This window comes from Trachinotus anak, unplaced genomic scaffold, assembly GCF_046630095.1.
Source record: "Trachinotus anak isolate AG129_WGS33_773 ecotype Australia unplaced genomic scaffold, CSIRO_AGI_Tana_v1 ptg000031l, whole genome shotgun sequence".
Lineage (NCBI taxonomy): Eukaryota > Metazoa > Chordata > Actinopteri > Carangiformes > Carangidae > Trachinotus > Trachinotus anak.
Window position 1 is genome coordinate 4,596,241 of NW_027273882.1, and position 20,415 is coordinate 4,616,655.

Genomic DNA, 20,415 nt, shown 5'->3' on the forward strand with positions numbered 1-20,415 from the left:
TAACTTAAAATTATGATTTGGGGTTTTGGTATTAATCCCCATCTGACATCTTCACTGTGCAGAAAGATCTGTTTAATAAAGTCTCAATTTGTTGTGAATATACACCATGAAGTTTTTTATGCATAATTTATTTTTTACAAAACATAACTAGAAATGACAAGACAGAAAAGGAAAAAATTAAACTACAAACAGCTGAATAATAAAAAAAAAAAAACAATACATTGACAGTAAATAGGAATAAAAGTAAGTCAGATTTTCATTCATTTTTGTTAAGACATTAAAAATGGTCCCAAATTTTAAACAGACAACAAATGAGTTGCTATTCTATAAAGAAATCTTTAATCAAATCATCAAGATTTTATTATTTTATTATTAATATTATGATTTGTATTTATTGTTTTTTAACCCAAAATAGATGTTTGAACTTTACTTAAGTATTTCCATTACAGGTTCTCTTCCTCATTTCAGAGGTTAATAATATACTGATTCTAGCTGTGGTTTAAAATACAGTATGCTGTGTTGTGGATTATCATGCTGCTGAATCAATGAAATTAATCATCTTTCATTCTTATTTGAAAGTATGTGACTAAAATTTAGAATTCAGAATTTTGGGTGATTTTTTTCTAATTTAGGTTTTTTTTAATTTTATTTTAAATTCTTCAATGATATATATATTATATAATTATTATAAATATTTTCTCTCAAATCTCCCTCTCTTTGCAGATCGTCTTCAGGCGTTGACGTCACACGGTTGTAGTCACATGGTACGGAAGCGCTTTGGTTTACATGACCGGTGGTGAACCGCCATGAAACATCCCTGTTAACCACCAGTCCGCTGCGGACCTCAGGCTCGGCTTGATCATGGCTGAGGATGTGACAGTGTCAGAAGAGACTTTAACAAGTGCTCTGACTCTGTTGGTCAACTTGGGCAAAGTTATTCTTCAGACAGCCAAGCAGGATGCGGAAGGTAGGACCGGTCAAGAGGAATGATCACAGACTTCATTGAAAATTTGAAAGCTTTAATGTATTTTGTTGCAAAGGAGGGAAGGAGGCGAAAAGTAGAAAACGACTTCAATGTTGTAATTTGGTTTGGTCTTATGAGCACTTCGGCGTAGAGAAGATACATATAACACTCACTGTTAAGAAATTTTACCTTCAGTATTTCCTATTGTACGTACGTTACGGTACCTACCGTTAAATGGATTATTGTTGTACAACCAATATCCTGTATTGTTCTAATAAGCATAAGCGCTTCAAACTGCAGGAAACTTAAATAGATACATTTCTACTGTGTAGGAATAAACGTCACATCCAGTCCAAAAAATAAAATAAAATAAAATCCTGTGGTCTCCGACTTCATTTAAAATTTAGTAGTTATAAAAAAGTAAATAAATACCTCAAGTCTTGTTTCTGAACAGGTTATATTCACGCCGAATTGAAGGAGACATTGGATTCATTTAGAATTAATGTTAAATTTACTTGAATAGCTTGTGTATTGTTCCTAATAAGCATACAAGTGCCAAAATAGAGGAAATCAGAATGGAGTCTGGGGTTAAATTTTCACTAAGTAAGAATAAGCGTCAGATCAGTCCAGAAAATTGAGTAGCATTCTTCTAAGTTGCAGCTGCATTTGCTTTTACTCTGTTCACCCACTACATCAGGGTCGGCGTGTTTGTCACAGTTACCATGTAATATGAATGTAGTTCACAGATCCCTTCTGAATATTTCACAAGCTGGCTACAGAAGAACCTTTTTGTGCCTTGTTGAAGCAGATCAGTGTGATCAAGTCACTGGATTAAAAGACCCATTGGCAAGAAAGTGGAGTAATATAATCCTTGTCATGCTTATTGCCAACATAATGGCATTGCACAAATCAGCTTGGTCAATAATGCTGCCCTTTGTTTTCACACAGCCTCCCTGGAGAACTTTGTCCCATATAAGATCACCACTTTATTTGGCCTGATGACAGCTGGAACAGACTTCTACAAAAGGTGGGGGGTGGCTTCAACACCTGCAGAAACACAAAATAATTGTGTCTTTAGATAATGTATAATTAAGTCAATCAGCTGTTTTAAATCAAATGTTCACATATTTTTATATTTTTAAGTTAATCTAGTGTTTTATTATTGTTGAGCAGCCTTGGAGTGAAGAAGAGGAGTGAAGCAGAGGCCGTTTGGCGGAAGTATTATCAGTAAGTACAGGTATAAAATCGAAGTTCAGCTTTGATAATGTGACTGAGACTTTAAGCAACAGTTAATTGATGTGGGATGAGGTCACAGGTTTATCAAGGCAAGTGAAAGGAAACACATGAAGGAACTACCTGGATTTAAAAATAAAACGCACAAAAAAGAGATGAGAACATATTTCTTTTTAAAAAAAAATAATAATAATAATTTGACTAATCCTCTGTATAAACACTTGATCCAAAGTGCTTTACAGTTTGAAAAATGTTGAAACCTGTAGTTGGTTGCTGTCTTATTACTAATTCATGGAAATGCAAACTCAGTGTTGACGCCTCTTTATCACACTTGTTTTTGTATTTTTGCAGCCATGCAGCAGTGAGAGAGCAGGTGGAGGAGCTTCTGCAGCTGGAGGTCTGTATGTTTTTTTTTTATTATTTTTTTTGAATTTGCATGTATTTGATTTTGCTCATCATGGCCTAAAATTCATGATTTATTCATGATTAAATCTGCCTTCTGTTCTGGGAAGATTAAACATCGCATACAGCAAAGATCCAAGTCCACACCCATTAGTGATGATCCTAATAAGAAAATACATATAAAATACATATACTGTATGTAAAATGTGTATTAAAGCTAATGTTAAGATTCACACTCACTTGATACAATCCATAAATGCTTTATAATGCAAAAAATACTTTTATATGATTCTAGTAATGGCTAGTAAAATTACAGTATTTGGTGCATTTGTGATGTAAAAAACATTCAATAAAGCTGCTATTAAACACGAAGTGGTCCAGGCTAGCGCATAAAATTAATCATCAACAAAAAGCTTTTGCTTTAAGCTTCTCGAATGTTAGAATTTCAAAGTTTCGTATCTTTATAAAATTAATTTCACTGTGTGGTTGGCCCTTTTTTCGTTATTGTTTCTTAAAATTTTTTTAGATAACATTGCTTTTAATTCATTTTATTTGTGGGTATTTACAACTTTAAACCCAGCTGACTTTTCTGATTAAAGACAGAGATGAATTTAGTGTAAACCACCTGTTTGTGTGTGCAGAGTGAGTGGGACTCCTTCCTGGAGAGTGTGGACAGAGGTCTGCAGACAACAGACGGACAGCTCTCAGGGGTGAAGGCCGCAGACAGTCTGAGCCCTGATACTTCATTCACTGATGGGCGCAGTGGAAAGTGAGTTCACACACTGCTGGTTACCACTTTAATCAGCCCGAGACCAGGTCTGAGCATCTGGCAGAGCAGCCAACAAACACCAGCTCAGGCCATTAGTTAGTTTTATGTGGTGTTTATTGCGTTTTCATCAGCCAGCCTTGGGTGGAAATGTGTTTTTAATTGTTAATTAAAAACCACAGTCTGGTTGCAAATCAGATTTTACCATGTGAAGCATGTCATTAAATCAGGTTTTCTTGTGTTCTTGCTGTTTTTGAGGCTTTTGCGTTGTGTTGTGTTGTGTTGTGTGTTAAAGGAGTGTGACTCTGGGTGAGTACCTGGGCCAGGGTCAGAAGCTGCTGCTGGTTCTCATCAGACATTTTGGATGACTGCCATGACGAGACCACGTGGCCGAGCTGGAGGCCAGTCAGGTCAGTTTATCAGCAGCTCCCACCTGTTTTTTGTTGTATTGAGGGAAGTTAAAGCACCAGTGTGTAGGATTCAGTGGCATCTAGTGGTGAGGCTGCAGACTGCAATGGACTGAATGCTCCTCTCCCCTCCCTGTCCAAACGAGAAGGAGAACCTACAGTGGCCCTAAGGTTATGCAAAAACACATAAGGTCCTCTCTATAGCCAACTACATTTAATTAAACCAGTAGTTTAACTAGATTTAGCTGTTGCTTTTTTAGTTAAGCTGCATTCATATGAGTGTATAGTGATTCAAGTAGTTAAATTACTTTTTTGCCCTTTTTGTGTACTACGACTGAAACTACAAATGATTTTGAGCCGTCAATTTTTTTTATTTTGCCATCGCTCCTCTACTGTAATTAAACCCCCTTTGACCAGCCCCAGCTACTGTGAAGACATGTCCATGCAATGCATTCATCATGCAGTCACCACCACGATCTTTACCTTTATGTGGTATATGTGCAAAAGCCGAGGGTGGTCATTGCTCTGTGCTCACACAGTGACAACGTCATCATGGATAAACCTACCGAATGTCAATAAAGCTGGTCACACTAGACCAAATACATCTGGAGCAGCAGTCTGGAGTGTGTTGAATTGAGCAAATGTGTGTTTGATTACTCATGAATTCAACTTTTCATTCGCAAAAAACAAGAGATGTGCGATTTCTGCTTTCCAAGATGTACTTAGTCGTGCTTTATTCATTTAATGTGTATTCCACATTCTTATGAAATTACAGATTAAGGTATAAAAATAATAAAAATGTCCTCACTAGCAGGCTACTCTCTGCACTGTGTATCTCCACCTGATGAATGAATCAGAAACGCTGGAGACAGACTGCTGAAGAACCTAGTTAATTGATTGTCTACATATAAGTCTATGACCTCACTAAAGTGTGATGAGTAAATGATAAGGAAAGCATAACAAAAATTAAAATGCAAGTATTTTTTATTTCATTTTTCATTTTTCATTGATTTGAAATATTTGTGGGAGGAAACTGGAGCACCCAGAGAAAACCCACGCATGCATGGAGAGAAGATGTCGTCTCCACGCAGAGAGAAAGCAGTAGAGTGAAAATTTGCCTCCTTCCTGTGAAGCTACAGTGCTAACCACTGAGCCACCGTGCTGCCCTGTATATGTCTGTGAAGATTTATCAGTCATCCAGGTCATGGTCATCCAAGAAGGGTTGGATCGAGGGCAACTGGACATGGATGTTGGGACTTGAAGACGTTTGAAGAACCCTCTGGGATCAGAGGTGAGATGTCTTCAATGAAGTCCAGCTGCCTTCATATGGCACTTGGAAACGCCACGACCTTGATGACTGAGAATCTTCACAGACATATTCCCAAGATGTCAAACTATTACTAAAGTACTTCTACTTTTTGCCCCAATTCCATGGTTTCATATAGTGAACGCATTTTTTCCACCCTTTACATATTTTGGTCTTTTTCTCCTCAGAAGATTGAGGCTGGGGGTCATCGGCAGCAAGGTTTTCCTGCTCTGAGGTGGACTTGGCAGTGAGCTTGGGGCGAGACTCTCTCTCATAGTCTGAGATCTTTTGCTCCAGCTCCTGCACTTTCAGGGAAAGGACATTTTCATTTTCACTTTCAGATGCCTGGATTCTTTTCAACTCCTTAATGGCCTCCTTGTGTTCTTCTATCTGTTCAAGGTAGGCCTTCTGCTCCTTCTCCCAGGCTGTTTCTTTGACGGTGGCCTCCTTTATCTGAGTACGTTGCTGTTTAGTCAAGTTGCTGTTTAGTCAAGTTAGTTACATTTTTGGAGCTCGACTATAAGCTCCTCAGTTACATCTTCCAGGGCCATAGTTTCTGCCTTCTCTGCCCTGTACTTTTTAACCACACACTCAAAGCTTGTTTTCAGACGATTTAAGTCATTGCTCAAGACTGTCACCTGTCCGTCCAAAGCTTCAAAGGTATCCACAACCGTGGTTTGGAGCTTCTTTACAAAGTTAACCAATGTGTCTTGATTGAGGACCTTTGCCTTGTCTGAGGTCTTGGGCTCCTCCTGGCCACACTCATTTTCTTCTTGTGCTGATGCTTCTTGATGAACCACAGAGGTTTCCTCTGAGCTCTCAGCTTCGTCCTTTGTGGACAAATCCTTGAGAGTTAAGTTATTCTCTTTGCAGCTCATTTGAAGGTCTTGGATCTGAGTAATGAAGGTCTTGTTCTGCCTCTCCAAGGCTTGGAGTTAAGGCACAAACAAGGCTTCGCACTCTTTCCTCTCCCTTTGGAGCTGATCTTTGAGCTCACTGATTTCTTTGTGGAGCATCTTGACCTGCTCAAAGTCCCTTAGCTGCCTCTCCACACGCAGATCTTTCTCTTCATGAAGCTGCAGTTTAACTTTCTTCTTGCAGCTCATCCCTTTGCTTTCTAGAGGACTCTTTTTCTGCCTTCTCAGCCTTGCACTTCTCAGTGATGTCACTGACAGTGGAATCATTCATTTTATGGCTTACTATTTTCAGTAAATCGTCCCTTTCCCTCTCCAAGGCCTTGACTTTAACGACATTCTGGTTGATTATTGTTTGTCTCATACTCTCCATCTCTGCACGAAGGGCCTTCTCCCTCTGAGTGGCCCGCAGCTGCTCCTTGACACGTAAGTCTTTTTCATTTTGGAGCAGACGGGAGAGTTCACAAATTCTTTCTTGCATGTCACACTTATCCGCCATCTCACCTACGAGTAAGTAATTGTTAAGTTACCTAAGTTCAAGTACTTGTACTTGTACTTGTCTTTCAGAGGTGATGTCAGTTTGGCTTTTGTTTTTCAAATGCAGTGAAGTCACTCAGTGTATGGACTCATATGTTTGAAGGTAAAACAGTCTGTGTAAGTCTGTGATTCAAAAGTGATTCTGAGAACCAGACAGGAATGTTAGTGTGATGTCTGCCTGACAATGGCTTTGATCTTTGAAGCCATTGAAGTTGTGATGTTCCCACTGTGACACCATCACCGGTCAGTCATCAGACACACTGTGTTAGTTGGGATAGATAGAAAGAGATATAGATTCATCCATCCATCCCGTGGCTCTACATTTTTCTTCACAAAAAAACCTTTGCAGTCGACACTGCACTTCCTCAGATCCTCAGCAGTACACCCACCGAATCAGAAGTTGATTGGATGAGCGGAAAATCAAAGGGCAGACATTCATTCATTTATTCATTCATTTCTTGATTTATAGATAGATCGAAAAAAAAGTCTTCCTGTTAACTGATCAATACAATTTATTGGCATGACACTTTTAGAAAAACAATATTGCCAAAGCATCAAATAACAATTTCCAAATTACAAAATGCAACATACAGTAATATATACATGTGTATATATTAATTATATGTTTACAGATTATTATTTGCGCACGTGTGTGTTTAGGTCATTCACTGTCCTTCAGGTTGAGACATGTTGATGTATATTGGGCACTAAGTTGTGCCCTATCTCCTTCTCCTAGATGTAGTTTTCATTTTGAGATGTCACTGAGTTCATTGAAATTTGGAATTACAGAATTGAATTGGTTACAGTCAGTGTTCCTTATTTCACTCAGTGATTTACATTTTAGAAGGAAGTGCATCTCTGTCTCAACCTCACCTGGTGGTGAAAACCTGCACACTTTCAACACATCATCAAGTTACAACTCCTGAAACAATAACAACTCCTGTGACTGTGTAGCGGCGTTATGTGGAAAACCATGTGATGTGTGCATGCAGCAGATCATTGGTTAGTCACAGCATGGTGGAAAAGGCTAATTATTGACTTTATTCTTAAGATAGATTGATAAAACTGCTGTGAATCCTCTGAGCTCTATGTTTGTTTGGCTGCACTAGCACACACCAGTTGCTCTTCTGTTGGTCGCGGTGTGTTTGCTGCCCCAGTGGTCAATTAATGTCATTGCGTACATTACTGACGAACTCCAGATGTTGCCAGAGTCATTTAGTTTTAAAAGCTCTGGAAGCTGATTTCAAATCAAAATGTCAGCTATCCAGATAAGTCTGTCTTACCACTTCACTTTGGCTCGCTACAATGATATAACCTGCCACCAACAGTTGTCATATCAGCTGTTTTGGACTCATTGTTTTTTACAGGTTATTATAGATGTAGAGTGGCAAACAAATCAGAAACATATTTTCCAAAGTGGCTGTCTTTACTCAGGCTTTTAGCCACTGCCCATTTGCTTTTATATAAATAAGCTACTGGCATTTAAACATAAATGTGGGAAAGTGATCCATGTGTGTTCTTTGGGTGGCTTGTTATTAGTGGTTATATTTCATTTTCTTTCATTTTGTTTCTCTGCAGGCTGTCCCTGAGGCTCGGTCACTGAAGGTCTTGGTGGTTGCGTTTGGCAGCTCGGAGGGAGCTCAGTTGTGGCTGGAGCAGACTGGATGTACCTTTGACATGCTGCTTGATCCACAGAGAAAGGTCAGGATGTGGTTTGTTTTTTTTTAACCTTTATCAACACATTTAATTTGAATAACAATAAGAAAATTAAGGGAATTCCAAAAAAAATTAAAAATGAGGATTTGGCTTCTGTAGAAATGAATTAAAACAAAAAGAATGACTATTATATTGTCTATATATTTATATCCAATGCTGGTGGGCAGGTGCATAAAAATTAAAGAGGCAGCTGTAATCATGGAAACCGACGTCTGACTCAGCACAAACACAAAATAAGGCCACAGCTTAGGGAAGCAGAGGATTTAGCAGCTGTTTGATGATGTGTCATAAAAGCTCAAACCTCAAAACCTTTTATTCGGAAAAGTCAGTCACCAGATGTTAGCAGATGTGAGATGGAAACGAGGGCAATCAACCAAATATGTAGACAGAAGAGATTTTCCACATGCCACAGAAGCATTTCATCAATCATGATGAGTGTGTGAAGAACCTGATTCAGTTATCCAGCAAATATTTTTCATATTGCTGAATCCCAAGCGGATGTTTTATTTCCACTCAAATGAGTGTTTATGATTATATAAAGCTGCCAGAATGTGTATTTTTCTAACACAGTCGATGTCCTCTCTGCTGCAGGTCTACAGGAGTTTTGGCCTCGGCTCGTCCTACGCCAAAGTGATGAAGTTCAGCTGTCTGCTGCAGTACTCAGAGTACGGAGTTGTCCAGAGAGACTTCCCTGACGTCCCCCATCGTCTGCTGGAAGACATCTACCAGGTACAAGATAAACAAGACATCGAGGAAATATGTGCTGAGATGCAGGGCTGTTATTTTTCTGTGCAGGGAGCACAAATCAGCTTTGATACCTGCTCTTGTTTGCGCATTGTGTGCGTTATATCATAATCTCAGGTTTACTGTGGGGAAGTTTGATTGAATATACATATTTAAATACATATTTATTTAGATATATGCACCATGTAAGCTCAATAACAAGTGACAAACTGTGTCTTAAAGCTAGATTTTAATACCTTTTTAAGACCTCAAGATCAGGTAATAAAGCAGGACTCACCTTAAGGCTCAAAATAAATCATCAGTGGTGGAAGGTAACTGAACTGTACTGAACTTGTGCTTGACTTTAGTATTTCTATTTTGAGCTACTTCGCACTTCAACCCATCAGAGGGAAATATTGAACTTATTGTAACCTCATTACTTTTATCTGACAGCTGTTTGAGATTAAGATTCTATATTTAAAAAAAAAAAGAAGCTTAAAGATTAACAATCCTCTTTGGCTTGTGAGCTCTAACAACAAAAACACAGTTTCTAGTTGGGGCTGTTTGTCATGTTTCAGATCTCCAGCTCTCATTTAAATAATTGTTTGAGACCCAAAGTGGACAGATTATGTCAGATTTCTGAATACCTTCCCTCATTAGTCATCGCACAACCCCCAGAGATTTATCTTGTGGCCGATAACACAGAACCCAACTCCTGGTAGTGAGGTAGACTAGCTCCACCTCTCACCTCTTTTATTTTACTAATTTAATTTAATGTTAGGATAAAAGATATATTGATTGTTTTTATTGTTTCAGATGGGAGGTGACTTTCTGCTGGATGAAACGGGGAAGGTGATTCTTTCTCACCCGTCTAAAACCCCCATGGACAGGCCGGCTGTGAAGGACATCCTGCAGGCCGTGGATGCTGCAGGCTGCCCTAAGAAAAACATCAGCATGTTGTGAAAGACATGCAAACATCTGGAGACACAGCGCCTGGGGTTAGATTTGACACATCATTGACACCACAGAGGAAGAGCAGCTCTTTGACTCACGTTAATGACGTCACATCTCGCGCTCATGACACCATGAAGAGGTGTGACCGATGAAAAACTGTACGGCAAAGACAACTGATCTTCTTTGTTGTGTCAATGTTGTGAAGGCAGCATTTTAAAACTAGGATGGGACTCTGTAGAACACATACCTCCGCCAAGGCCAAACAGCCCCACACATCTGTCTGACTCTTACATCCATACTTTATTTCCTGAGAAAATTACAAAAACATCTATCTGGCAATGTTAGAGAAAGAGAAATCCTGGATCTGCCCCTTTAACCAGTTTCATACGAAACTGTAATGGGTTCTTCCCTGGTTCATGCCCCATCCCTCCACCAAGTTTGGTGCAAATCAGTTCAGTACTTTTTGTGTTGACAAACAAACAAACCGACACGGGTGAAAACATAACGTCCTTGGCGGAGGTAATGAGTAGTATGACTTAAAATCTAATTTTATATGATATAAATGTTTTTTTCACTTTAAAAACACACTGATTTGCTTAAGCAGTTTTACCCAGATCTATAATCTTAGACAGTGTAGCTCTCATTCTTAAGGCTGTACTTTAAAGCTGGTTTCACCTGCTTTGGATTTTGGCAGCTCCAAGTGGCAGTGAGAGGTCACACTTTTAATTTTGAAAGGTACACGCAACTGCATTACCCAGAAATCATGCTACATGATGTTACTATCATTAACTTCATTGAACTAATTTTCTTCCATATGGCTAGTCAAGGTAGAGATGATCGGAATAAAATTTGTCCATTTCTAATTTCATCTTTTAATACAGATACATTTTTAGATACAACTTTTGTCTACTGGACTGTGAAATGTTTACTGTAGAAAAATACATATGATTGCTGCTGTGCTACAGATCTTATCTTTTAATATCTAAAATAAAATAATCAAGGACTGTTTGATGTGAAAGATTATTCAGGATAACAACATGCCCAACTTTGTGATGAGTGGGGCTGGGTATCGAACTGAATTTGACAAAATGTGTCCACAGAACAAAATAATTAGAGAATGTCAAGTTTGAAAAACTGTTGTCGAATATCTGGTCAGAATTTTTATCTTGTTTACTTATTACGCAATGAGATTATTCCTAAATCATATCAAAAGTTTTGACTATTTTATTTAGACAAAGTTATTGTACGGTTATAATGTATTTAGATTACATTTCATTTTAGATTTTCAGCTTCTTTTGTTAAATTCTGTAAAAAATATGTTTATATTTCTCAATATCATTTTGGCATTGGCACTGAAACTCAGCCTTACTGATGACACAAATCTGTCTTACACCTTTTTAACTTTTTTTCAGAAAATTATGCTGTAAACCATGTCAACATTTAGTAAAGATTTATTAAAAACATTTACATTCAGACTTTTATGTACAGGACGACTTTCTCACTTTATATACTGCAGGACTCCGGACACATTTACATGGAGCAATGTGTCATTTCTGGGGGATTCAGAAGTGAAACTAAACAAAATCTCTAAAAATGTTGGTCTGTTCTTGCCAAAGATGTTGGAGAATCAGCAGTTTAACAGCGCAGTCACACTCTGTGCCGGCCTTTGTTTAAAAATCTTCAAAGATCTTAAGTAACAGAGTAGCGCTGCCTAGTTTCTGTCAAACCCAAACACACACCAGTTTATGTCTTCAAGAGTTCGTGCTGATTCCGAAGAAAGTTCCTCCAGCTTTTCAGGTTTTCCCTTTTTTGGAAACTTCAAACAAATATTTATAATTCTGTGCATGAAATCACAGCAGAGTCCTGACTGGCTTACATTCATATCACTGCAGCTGCATGAACAATACAACATTCATATTAGTAACATAATCTGATAAAGTGTTATTTATTTCTATCAGACGTTAAATAGCTATATATACGTTTGTGCCCATCTGAGACATAAGTTTCACCTTAAAAACCTAAGACACTGCTTATACAATGCTACACAAATTCTAAATCCAAATTAAATTATACTGGCTATTTATATGAAAACACACTTGGTTTCCTGCGGGGGATTGAAAACTTCCCCACCTTTGAAAGCAACCAATCCAAGTATGTTTAAAGTCTCTTTTAAAGGGAAATAAGTTATTTGAAAATCAACTACTGGAGGTCAAAGTTAGAGAAAGCAGTAAAGTGGTGGGAGAGTGAAGCTACTGTGAAAGGTGTTGATTTTAAAGTGCCACCCTGTCATCAAACTCGCAGAGATAGTTCATGGTCCGATCACAGTAGTGGTCCCACCAGTCGCCATCATCTGACGACATCGCCACACAGTTCTCCCGCCTGCCCCCGTCGGGCTGGCTGGACAGGAAGTGCTTGCGCCACTGGAAGTATGACACCCTGGTCCCATCATCAAAAAGGTACATGCCCTCAGATCGTAGGTCGTTGATGCCCAGCCAGACGGGCCAGTTCCCCGGGTGGAAGAAGGACTTGACATAGTCGGCCAGGGCCTCCTGCTCCTTGCGGTCACGGGGCATCGCCATGCGGCCACCACGTTCCAGGCACTTCCTGGATGCTCCGGCGTAATCCTCATAGCTGTTGTACACTAAATAACATTTGTATCCCATCCTGCGCCCCTTCTGGCAGCCTAAGAAGCAGAGAAAAACAGGACAGATGCTTTATCACACATTTAGAATTAGAGCAATTTTTATCTTTATCGGGTTCTAGTGGTAAAACCAAAAAAAGACTCAGAGCTAAATTAGCATTTGGAGTTGAGTTTGTGTTGACCTGAGGAATTTGAATCAAATATTCACTCTTGTAGTAGTTCTGTTTTGGCCACTACCAACAGCCTCTTTAGCTGCTGATAGCTCCACTCTGTTCACCAGCTGGATGCTGATCAGCTGTCTGCTGCTGCTAGACACGATGCGGTGAGAGTCGAACAAAAAAGCAAAGCTGCAGCCATAAAACCAAAACAATGAGCTGAAAGATGCTAAAATGCTCTGCGAGGCTGAGGTGAACTGCAGCGTTAGTGATATTTAACATCACTACTAACTACCTATTTAAAATTACAGTCATTTGTCCCACATTTCATATAAAAATACTGATTAGTGCAGCTTTAAAATGTGAGTTTTAGTACCAGACACAACAGCAAATTCTAATGCTATCCAGAACTGCGTCTGGAAACTTTATCTTCAAGCTTCAAGCTTCAAGCTCTAGCAGATAATAATCCTCATGAGCTATCATGTCCTCTGTAGGGCAAGAGATTATATTGAGAGGACCAATGACCTTTAATGTTTACTTTCATTCATCACAGATGAGTCACTTAATAACAACTCACCTTTTTGATACAAACATAAAGTCAGCCTTACACTGTAGTACAACCATCTTGTGTATTTGCGCAATACTAAACACTGATGCTTCAACTTTTGCATGTTACATCCTGTGTCCTGTTTGCCATTCGCCCTTGTTTTCTGGAAGTGCTTTTACTCACTTGTCTCACAGACAATAAACAAAAGTGATTTCCTTGTAAAATCGTGTCTGGTCTGCAGCACAACATTTGCAACATCACTTTAATCAAATGTAAAGTAAAGAAATGACTGATAACAGTGTGGTAAATTAGTAAAAGTGACAGGAACTAAAAGTGTTATGTTCCTGAATAATACTGTGATGGGAACATTCACATATGGTACCACCACTACATTTTCAGTTATCACACTGTCTAAACTATAATACAGAAGACAGAGGGAAATCAGAACAAATTGCCTGAAATATTTTAATATTTTTTCACATGAAGAACAAGACATCTGAGGGAAAGTTTTACCTTCCAGTCTTCCAATCTCTTTGCGGTTGTCCTTGCTGTGCTGGTAGACTTCCCGGATGCTGTCCTCCAGCTCCCCGACTTTGGCTGCCGTGTTAGTGATGGGGAACAACAGAAACAAGGAGACATGAATGTTATTACAGGGAATCAGTCCTATGAGTCTTCTTCAGGTTGGAGATCTGCAACAACAAACTCCTGCACCAGCTTTCGTGCAGGACAAAATTTGGAAAATTTGAGGCATCTCACAACTGCTTTTTCCACTTTGTGGCTCAAGGGGGCGCCACATTAATTCTTAATCTGTTTGAAAATCGCACTGATTGATACAAATGTGCAGCAGAAATATAACTTGACAAGGGTGTTAAATGTAAAAGATTAAAAAGGAAAGAGAAATGTGGATGTTATCAGTAGGTTTGTGGAAGAAAGTGAGCATCTTACCATCCATCTTGGACAGACGGTCCATCAGCTGACTGACTTTAACATCCAGAGTGTAGTGACCAACATTCAGCTTGTGGATCGCCTGGTCCAGACCAGCCAGTCGGGATACTGTGGGACAGAATACAGTAAAGCACAAGCAAAGGAACAAACATGAGAGAGAACATAAGAGAATACAGATGTATTTCACAATAAAACAAAATATGACTGTGCTACTTGAAAATGGTTATGACATTTATATGATGGCTGACATATGCTACAAATATTTGCCTATTATGAATAAAACCATGATGTTTTTGGCCTGGACGAGGCTTTAAACATGATTTATAGATGAATGAAATCACGTACAGACGTAGTTGTATGAGTTTTCAAAGTCTGACACTGGGCTGGTCGGCTCTGGTTCAGGCTCTGGAAGAATGTCTGGAACATCCCCTCTTGCCTTCTTCACCTCTGGCAGAGAAGCCTTAGAAACACACACCCACACACACACACACACACACGCACACACAAATCACAATGATGTCACTGTTTGAATCACACTGTGAAGCTTCATTAGATCTCATTAAAATAAACGTCAGATGCTCAAAACAAGCTCATTATTGTTTTATCCAAAACACTCATTTTTATTCATTATTTCATTCATTATTATCATTCATTCATTAGGTTACTCTGCCAACAATTTTATCAATGATTGCTATAATTAGGCTGCAAGAAGGAGTTTGACTAATTCTAATTATTTCAGATTAATTAGCTCCATGCATTATATATATATATATATATATATATATATATATATATATGATAAACAGTCTTGATAAGGAATGGTCGTTTAATCATCAGTCTAATTTCAGTTGTGTAATTTTGTTCTGTCATCTTACTTTTTCTCTAATGATGAACACAATAAAGGTGGAGATAAGCTTTTAATTTAATGTGGTTTTAGCCTCAGCACTGTTTAATTTGTATGACAGAACTCACATTTGCAGCCAATATTAAATTTATACTTTGATCAGTATCAGCAGTTATAATCATATGATAACAATCAGCTGAATTTATATAGCACACTGTTTTAAATGTTTTACAAGAGAAGATAAAAATGGAGGCTGAACAATAAAAAAACTAATTAAAACCAGTTTATAAGAGAAACAGTGCAACAATAGATGGCATTTAAAAAGGATTCAACTAATCAATAAAATAAGAATCAGGGGAATTAATTTGTATGATAATAGGTTTTAAAAAACTGAATGTAATTTCAGACCCCAAACCCTGAGAGAGCACACCTATACAATTGTGTCTTTATGAGGGTTTTAATGAGGAGAGGGAGCCCACCAGTCTAATCTCCACAGGCAGACTGAGGGCCCATATCACTGTGATCGTGTTCACTCAGTAGCTTATGAGTGGGCGATTTAGTTTGAAGTCTGACGTACATTAAGTCTTTGTGGAGGAAAAACCTGCCAGATAGACCTGCTCCTCTGGGTGTGTCATCATTACTACCAGTCTCACCACTGCTGTTGCACCATTGTTATCCTGAACATGTCTGGTGTGTGTCATCCATCCATGACATCATCACTTACAATAGATAAGCCAACCTATTTCACATGGTACTGTACTTTCCTGAAGCAGATTTCAAGCTCAATTTTAGCAAAATTAGTCTCAGTACTTACTGTTTTGTGTTTGATTTAAGGATATTCGATGGGTTCAGTCTCTTACCCAAATAAACAGGCGTATTGGATCAAAGTCAAGAAAGTGCACGACACAACAGTAACGGTAACATGCCCAATAAAGATGTAGTTTTCAGAGAGAGAACACATACTGTACATATAGAGTCCTGACCTGTGTTGGTGCAGCGTCGGCCATCCCCGTGGGAACACACACACCCAGAGAACATAAACACAGCAGAGCGAGCGAGGTGGCAGCCGGTCCCATTTTCTGCTTCCCAACAACTCTGCTTTTCCCTCAGCAGCAAAAACTCCCTCTGCACCTCTGAGTCACTCTCTCTCTCTCTCTCTCCACAGTCTGCTTCTCTCTCCCTCTCTTCTCTTTCACTTTTCTTCCCCTCCTGACCCTTGTGCTTCCCTCAGAGATGTGATCCAGGACGCAGTGAAGCAGGAGCAGCAGCGGGAAAGCAGGAGGAATAATCTCCCATTAGAAACGTGAATGGGAGCTGGTGCACACTCCCCTTAAAAAGCAGAGAGGTGTAAACACCAGGTAGAAAAGAACAATAATCAAATAGACATCCCTGCTGTGTGTCTGTCTTTCTTTTCTCCCTCCTGTCTTGCCAAATAACAGGAAAGCTCTTTGTTTCTGCTCCTTCTGCTCCCACCTCCCGTTTCCACTCTTTGTGTGAACAGTGCAGATTTACAGAGGGGGCCAACATCACAGGTCTCTGTCCTGTGGAAACCATCTATCTCCAGACTGTCAGCTGTTCATGAACAAAGACAAACAGTAAAGCATATTGTCTTCATAACAGTGAGGTATAGTTTCACAAAACAATCCCAACTCAAGATCTACTTACTGGTTTTTCAGAGCTTTCAGCTATGTTTAATGCTCTTTATCAGCAGATAGAATTTGCTCACTTGTCACAGTAGCTGTTATAATTTGACCTATGACACTTTTAGGACTTCCTGTTTGTGTTGGCTTATGGACTTTTGCTGAAAAGCAGCCAAGTGACAGCAAAATATGAAATGCTAAAGCATGGCATAGCAGTTGCACAGGTAGAAAAGGGTCAGAAAGTCAAAACAAACTAAGTCCTGCCTGTGACAGAGCAGTATCTGTCTCAAGTTTACTAATTTTAGCCGCTTTAAGCTACTGGTCATACCAGACCACGTAAGGTTGGTGCAGCAAAACTCACAAGTGTATGGAATAAAGCAAGAGTGTGTTTTAATGCTTATGAATCTGGCTTTTCTTTTTGTTAAAAGAGGAATGTTTATTTGGACTTTCAAGAAATTCATGGCAGCACTTTAAATGTAAAGATTTGTCAAACTGCTATTTCAAGTCCAGATTTCTTCAGGCTTCCTGTATAGTTTGTTTTTTTGTTTTTGCCTGGTTTATCTCTGGCTTAAAAGGTGAATTCAGCTCACTACAGTGCACCCCTGTATGTATGAGTATACTGTGGTCATAAACTCGGTTTACACACACACACACACACAAACACATGCCCAGCCGTTTTATTAATTTGGCAAAATATCAGGTCTGCTTGCCAAACTTTTCTAGTATAATTAAATAAATCAATGGCAAGATAAATAGAGCTTCATGATTCTGTTCCAGGGAAATGACGACATGAAAAGCAGAGAAAGACCTTATGTAAATGCCTGTGTGCACACATGGGTGTGTGTGTGTGTGTGTATGTGGCTGTAGCAGGAGGTATGCCAGTTAAAATGCCACAAGAATTCGGCAGAGTTTCCAGGGGAAGCGTCTGAGGCAGGGCTCAGGGATCTGGAGACTGGGAGGAGCTCCTACAGCGACTGGAACTGCTTTCAGCAAAGAGGGGCAGATGTGTTTGAGTCTGCAGGATGGCTGCACATACACAGCTGTTCCAGGACACGATGGATTCCAAAACTTCAAACCTTTTCCAGACGTCAGTTTGGATTCTAACAGAGGTCTGGAAAAAAATTTGTGACTCTTCAGAGGTGTTCTTCTTATGATGACCCGGTTGATTTTCATGCCAGGAAATTACATTGAAAATCATCAATCAAAGCAAGTGCATGATTAGTGATCAACTAGAAAATTAAGCAAAAACCATTTAGATAATCAGTTTATATTTAAGCATAAACACCAAAAATGATCAACTTCAAGACCCTTTAATTTGATGATTTGCTGCTTTTCTTTGTCTTGAGTATTTATGTATTTTGGATTATTCATTGAACAATAAAAGCAATTTGAAGAGGTCACCTCGGGCTTTAGGAAATTGCCGAGGGGAAGTGTTTCACCATGTTCTCACATTTTATAAACCAATTGAGTCGGTGATTCATCAAAAGCTAAATTGTTACAGTAGTAGAGCTGTTGATTTAATATATGTGCATTTCATTGAAAGGCACCCTCTCAAACTACACCATAACTATATAGTATTGTTACCCATAAGATTACAATGTGTCTGCACTTATAAAGTCAAACATCTAACAGGACTGTACTGCAGATCTTTCCCACTTTGCTCATTTATCATGGAGAATCTCATCAGTACAGAGGCAGCTGAATGACTCAACACCTCTCAGACTTGCACAATTCTTCAGAAATAGGACAAATTATCAGCCTGGATCAAATCTAACTCATTGCCTGTCAGACCTGTTCTTTTTTTTCTTTGCAAACAGGATGGTATGGTTTCTGTTTTCAGTTTAATAAAGTGTCATGTCTGAGGAGCAGGCTGCTTTATTAGCCGACTGGACAGAAGCTAACACACTGTCAACATAATAACACTCCTGTTTCTGTTCCCTTTCAAGTTCAATACTGTGTAATGCTTTTCATTCACCCAAGCATTTGTTGAAAAAAATAAAATAGTTGAGAGTGAACACAAAGGAGCTATTCAGGCTCTGGAGGTGTTGGGTGGTGCTGCAGGGAGGTGGCTTCACTGGACAGAGGTGCCTCAGTTCAGCATGAGGGATGATGAACACAAACATACAGTACCTTGAAGGCCAACACTGACAGATAATATATGTAGAAAGAAGCTGTAAGTCTGATTCTGACCGGTTTAAAGTTTCCAAATTATTCATATTTTGTGCTACAACCACACTGTAAAACACAGAACTGTGCTACAACATAAAAGGAAACTACTGAATTTGCACATTAAAGCTTGTTAAGAACTACTGCACATAAAGGTTGCATAAAGCCTATAAATACAGAAATGGATGAATGAATGAATGAATGAATGCCCTTGACAACCGCTCATCCAAGTGACTTCAAGTTTGGTGGGTGTACTGCTGAGGATCTGAGCAAGTGCAATGTCGACTGCAAAGGTTTTTTTGTGAAGAAAAATGTAGAATACAGAGCCACGGGACGGATGGATGAATCTATATCTCTTTCTATCTATCCCAACTAACACAGTGTGTCTGATGACTGACCGGTGATGGTGTCACAGTGGGAACATCACAACTTCAATGGCTTCAAAGATCAAAGCCATTGTCAGGCAGACATCACACTAACATTCCTGTCTGGTTCTCAGAATCACTTTTGAATCACAGACTTACACAGACTGTTTTACCTTCAAACATATGAGTCCATACACTGAGTGACTTCACTGCATTTGAAAAACAAAAGCCAAACTGACATCACCTCTGAAAGACAAGTACAAGTACAAGTACTTGAACTTAGGTAACTTAACAATTACTTATTCGTAGGTGAGATGGTAAGTGATGATAAGTGTGACATGCAAGAAAGAATTTGTGAACTCTCCCGTCTGCTCCAAAATGAAAAAGACTTACGTGTCAAGGAGCAGCTGCGGGCCACTCAGAGGGAGAAGGCCCTTCGTGCAGAGATGGAGAGTATGAGACAAACAATAATCAACCAGAATGTCGTTAAAGTCAAGGCCTTGGAGAGGGAAAGGAACAATTTACTAAAAATAGTAAGCCATAAAATGAATGATTCCACTGTCAGTGACATCACTGAGAAGTGCAAGGCTGAGAAGGCAGAAAAAGAGTCCTCTAGAAAGCAAAGGGATGAGCTGCAAGAAGAACTTGAGAAGGTTAAACTGCAGCTTCATGAAGAGAAAGATCTGCGTGTGGAGAGGCAGCTAAGGGACTTTGAGCAGGTCAAGATGCTCCACAAAGAAATCAGTGAGCTCAAAGATCAGCTCCAAAGGGAGAGGAAAGAGTGCGAAGCCTTGTTTGTGCCTTAACTCCAAGCCTTGGAGAGGCAGAACAAGACCTTCATTACTCAGATCCAAGACCTTCAAATGAGCTGCAAAGAGAATAACTTAACTCTCAAGGATTTGTCCACAAAGGACGAAGCTGAGAGCTCAGAGGAAACCTCTGTGGTTCATCAAGAAGCATCAGCACAAGAAGAAAATGAGTGTGGCCAGGAGGAGCCCAAGACCTCAGACAAGGCAAAGGTCCTCAATCAAGACACATTGGTTAACTTTGTAAAGAAGCTCCAAACCACGGTTGTGGATACCTTTGAAGCTTTGGACGGACAGGTGACAGTCTTGAGCAATGACTTAAATCGTCTGAAAACAAGCTTTGAGTGTGTGGTTAAAAAGTACAGGGCAGAGAAGGCAGAAACT

General features: G+C 39.2%; 2 protein-coding genes across 2 annotated transcripts; one reads left to right on the top strand and one right to left on the bottom strand.

Annotated features, from left to right (window-relative positions):
- Positions 1-771: 771 nt before the first annotated feature.
- selenol (selenoprotein L) lies at positions 772-10,930 on the top strand. The gene is made up of 9 exons (XM_071467759.1): positions 772-967; positions 1,913-1,991; positions 2,138-2,191; positions 2,549-2,594; positions 3,241-3,368; positions 3,661-3,775; positions 8,108-8,230; positions 8,837-8,974; positions 9,785-10,930. Exons 1-9 carry the CDS (start codon positions 862-864, stop codon positions 9,929-9,931), a joined length of 936 nt encoding a protein of 311 aa, XP_071323860.1. The 5' UTR covers positions 772-861; the 3' UTR covers positions 9,932-10,930.
- A 1,113-nt stretch (positions 10,931-12,043) lies between these two features.
- Positions 12,044-16,268, bottom strand: clec11a (C-type lectin domain containing 11A). Its single transcript, XM_071467760.1, has 5 exons — positions 16,038-16,268; positions 14,556-14,670; positions 14,211-14,318; positions 13,779-13,862; positions 12,044-12,605 (listed from the first exon to the last, which is right to left on the bottom strand). Exons 1-5 carry the CDS (start codon positions 16,128-16,130, stop codon positions 12,193-12,195), a joined length of 813 nt encoding a protein of 270 aa, XP_071323861.1. The 5' UTR covers positions 16,131-16,268; the 3' UTR covers positions 12,044-12,192.
- Positions 16,269-20,415: the final 4,147 nt, after the last annotated feature.

Coding starts and splice junctions, on each gene's coding strand:
- clec11a (XM_071467760.1), bottom strand. CDS start 16,130: ATGGGACCGGCTGCCACCTCGCTCGCTCTGCTGTGTTTATGTTCTCTG. Junction 14,319..14,555: donor AAACTCATACAACTACGTCT/GTACGTGATTTC, acceptor TCTGTCCCACAG/TATCCCGACTGGCTGGTCTG. Junction 12,606..13,778: donor AGAGATTGGAAGACTGGAAG/GTAAAACTTTCC, acceptor TCTGCTTCTTAG/GCTGCCAGAAGGGGCGCAGG.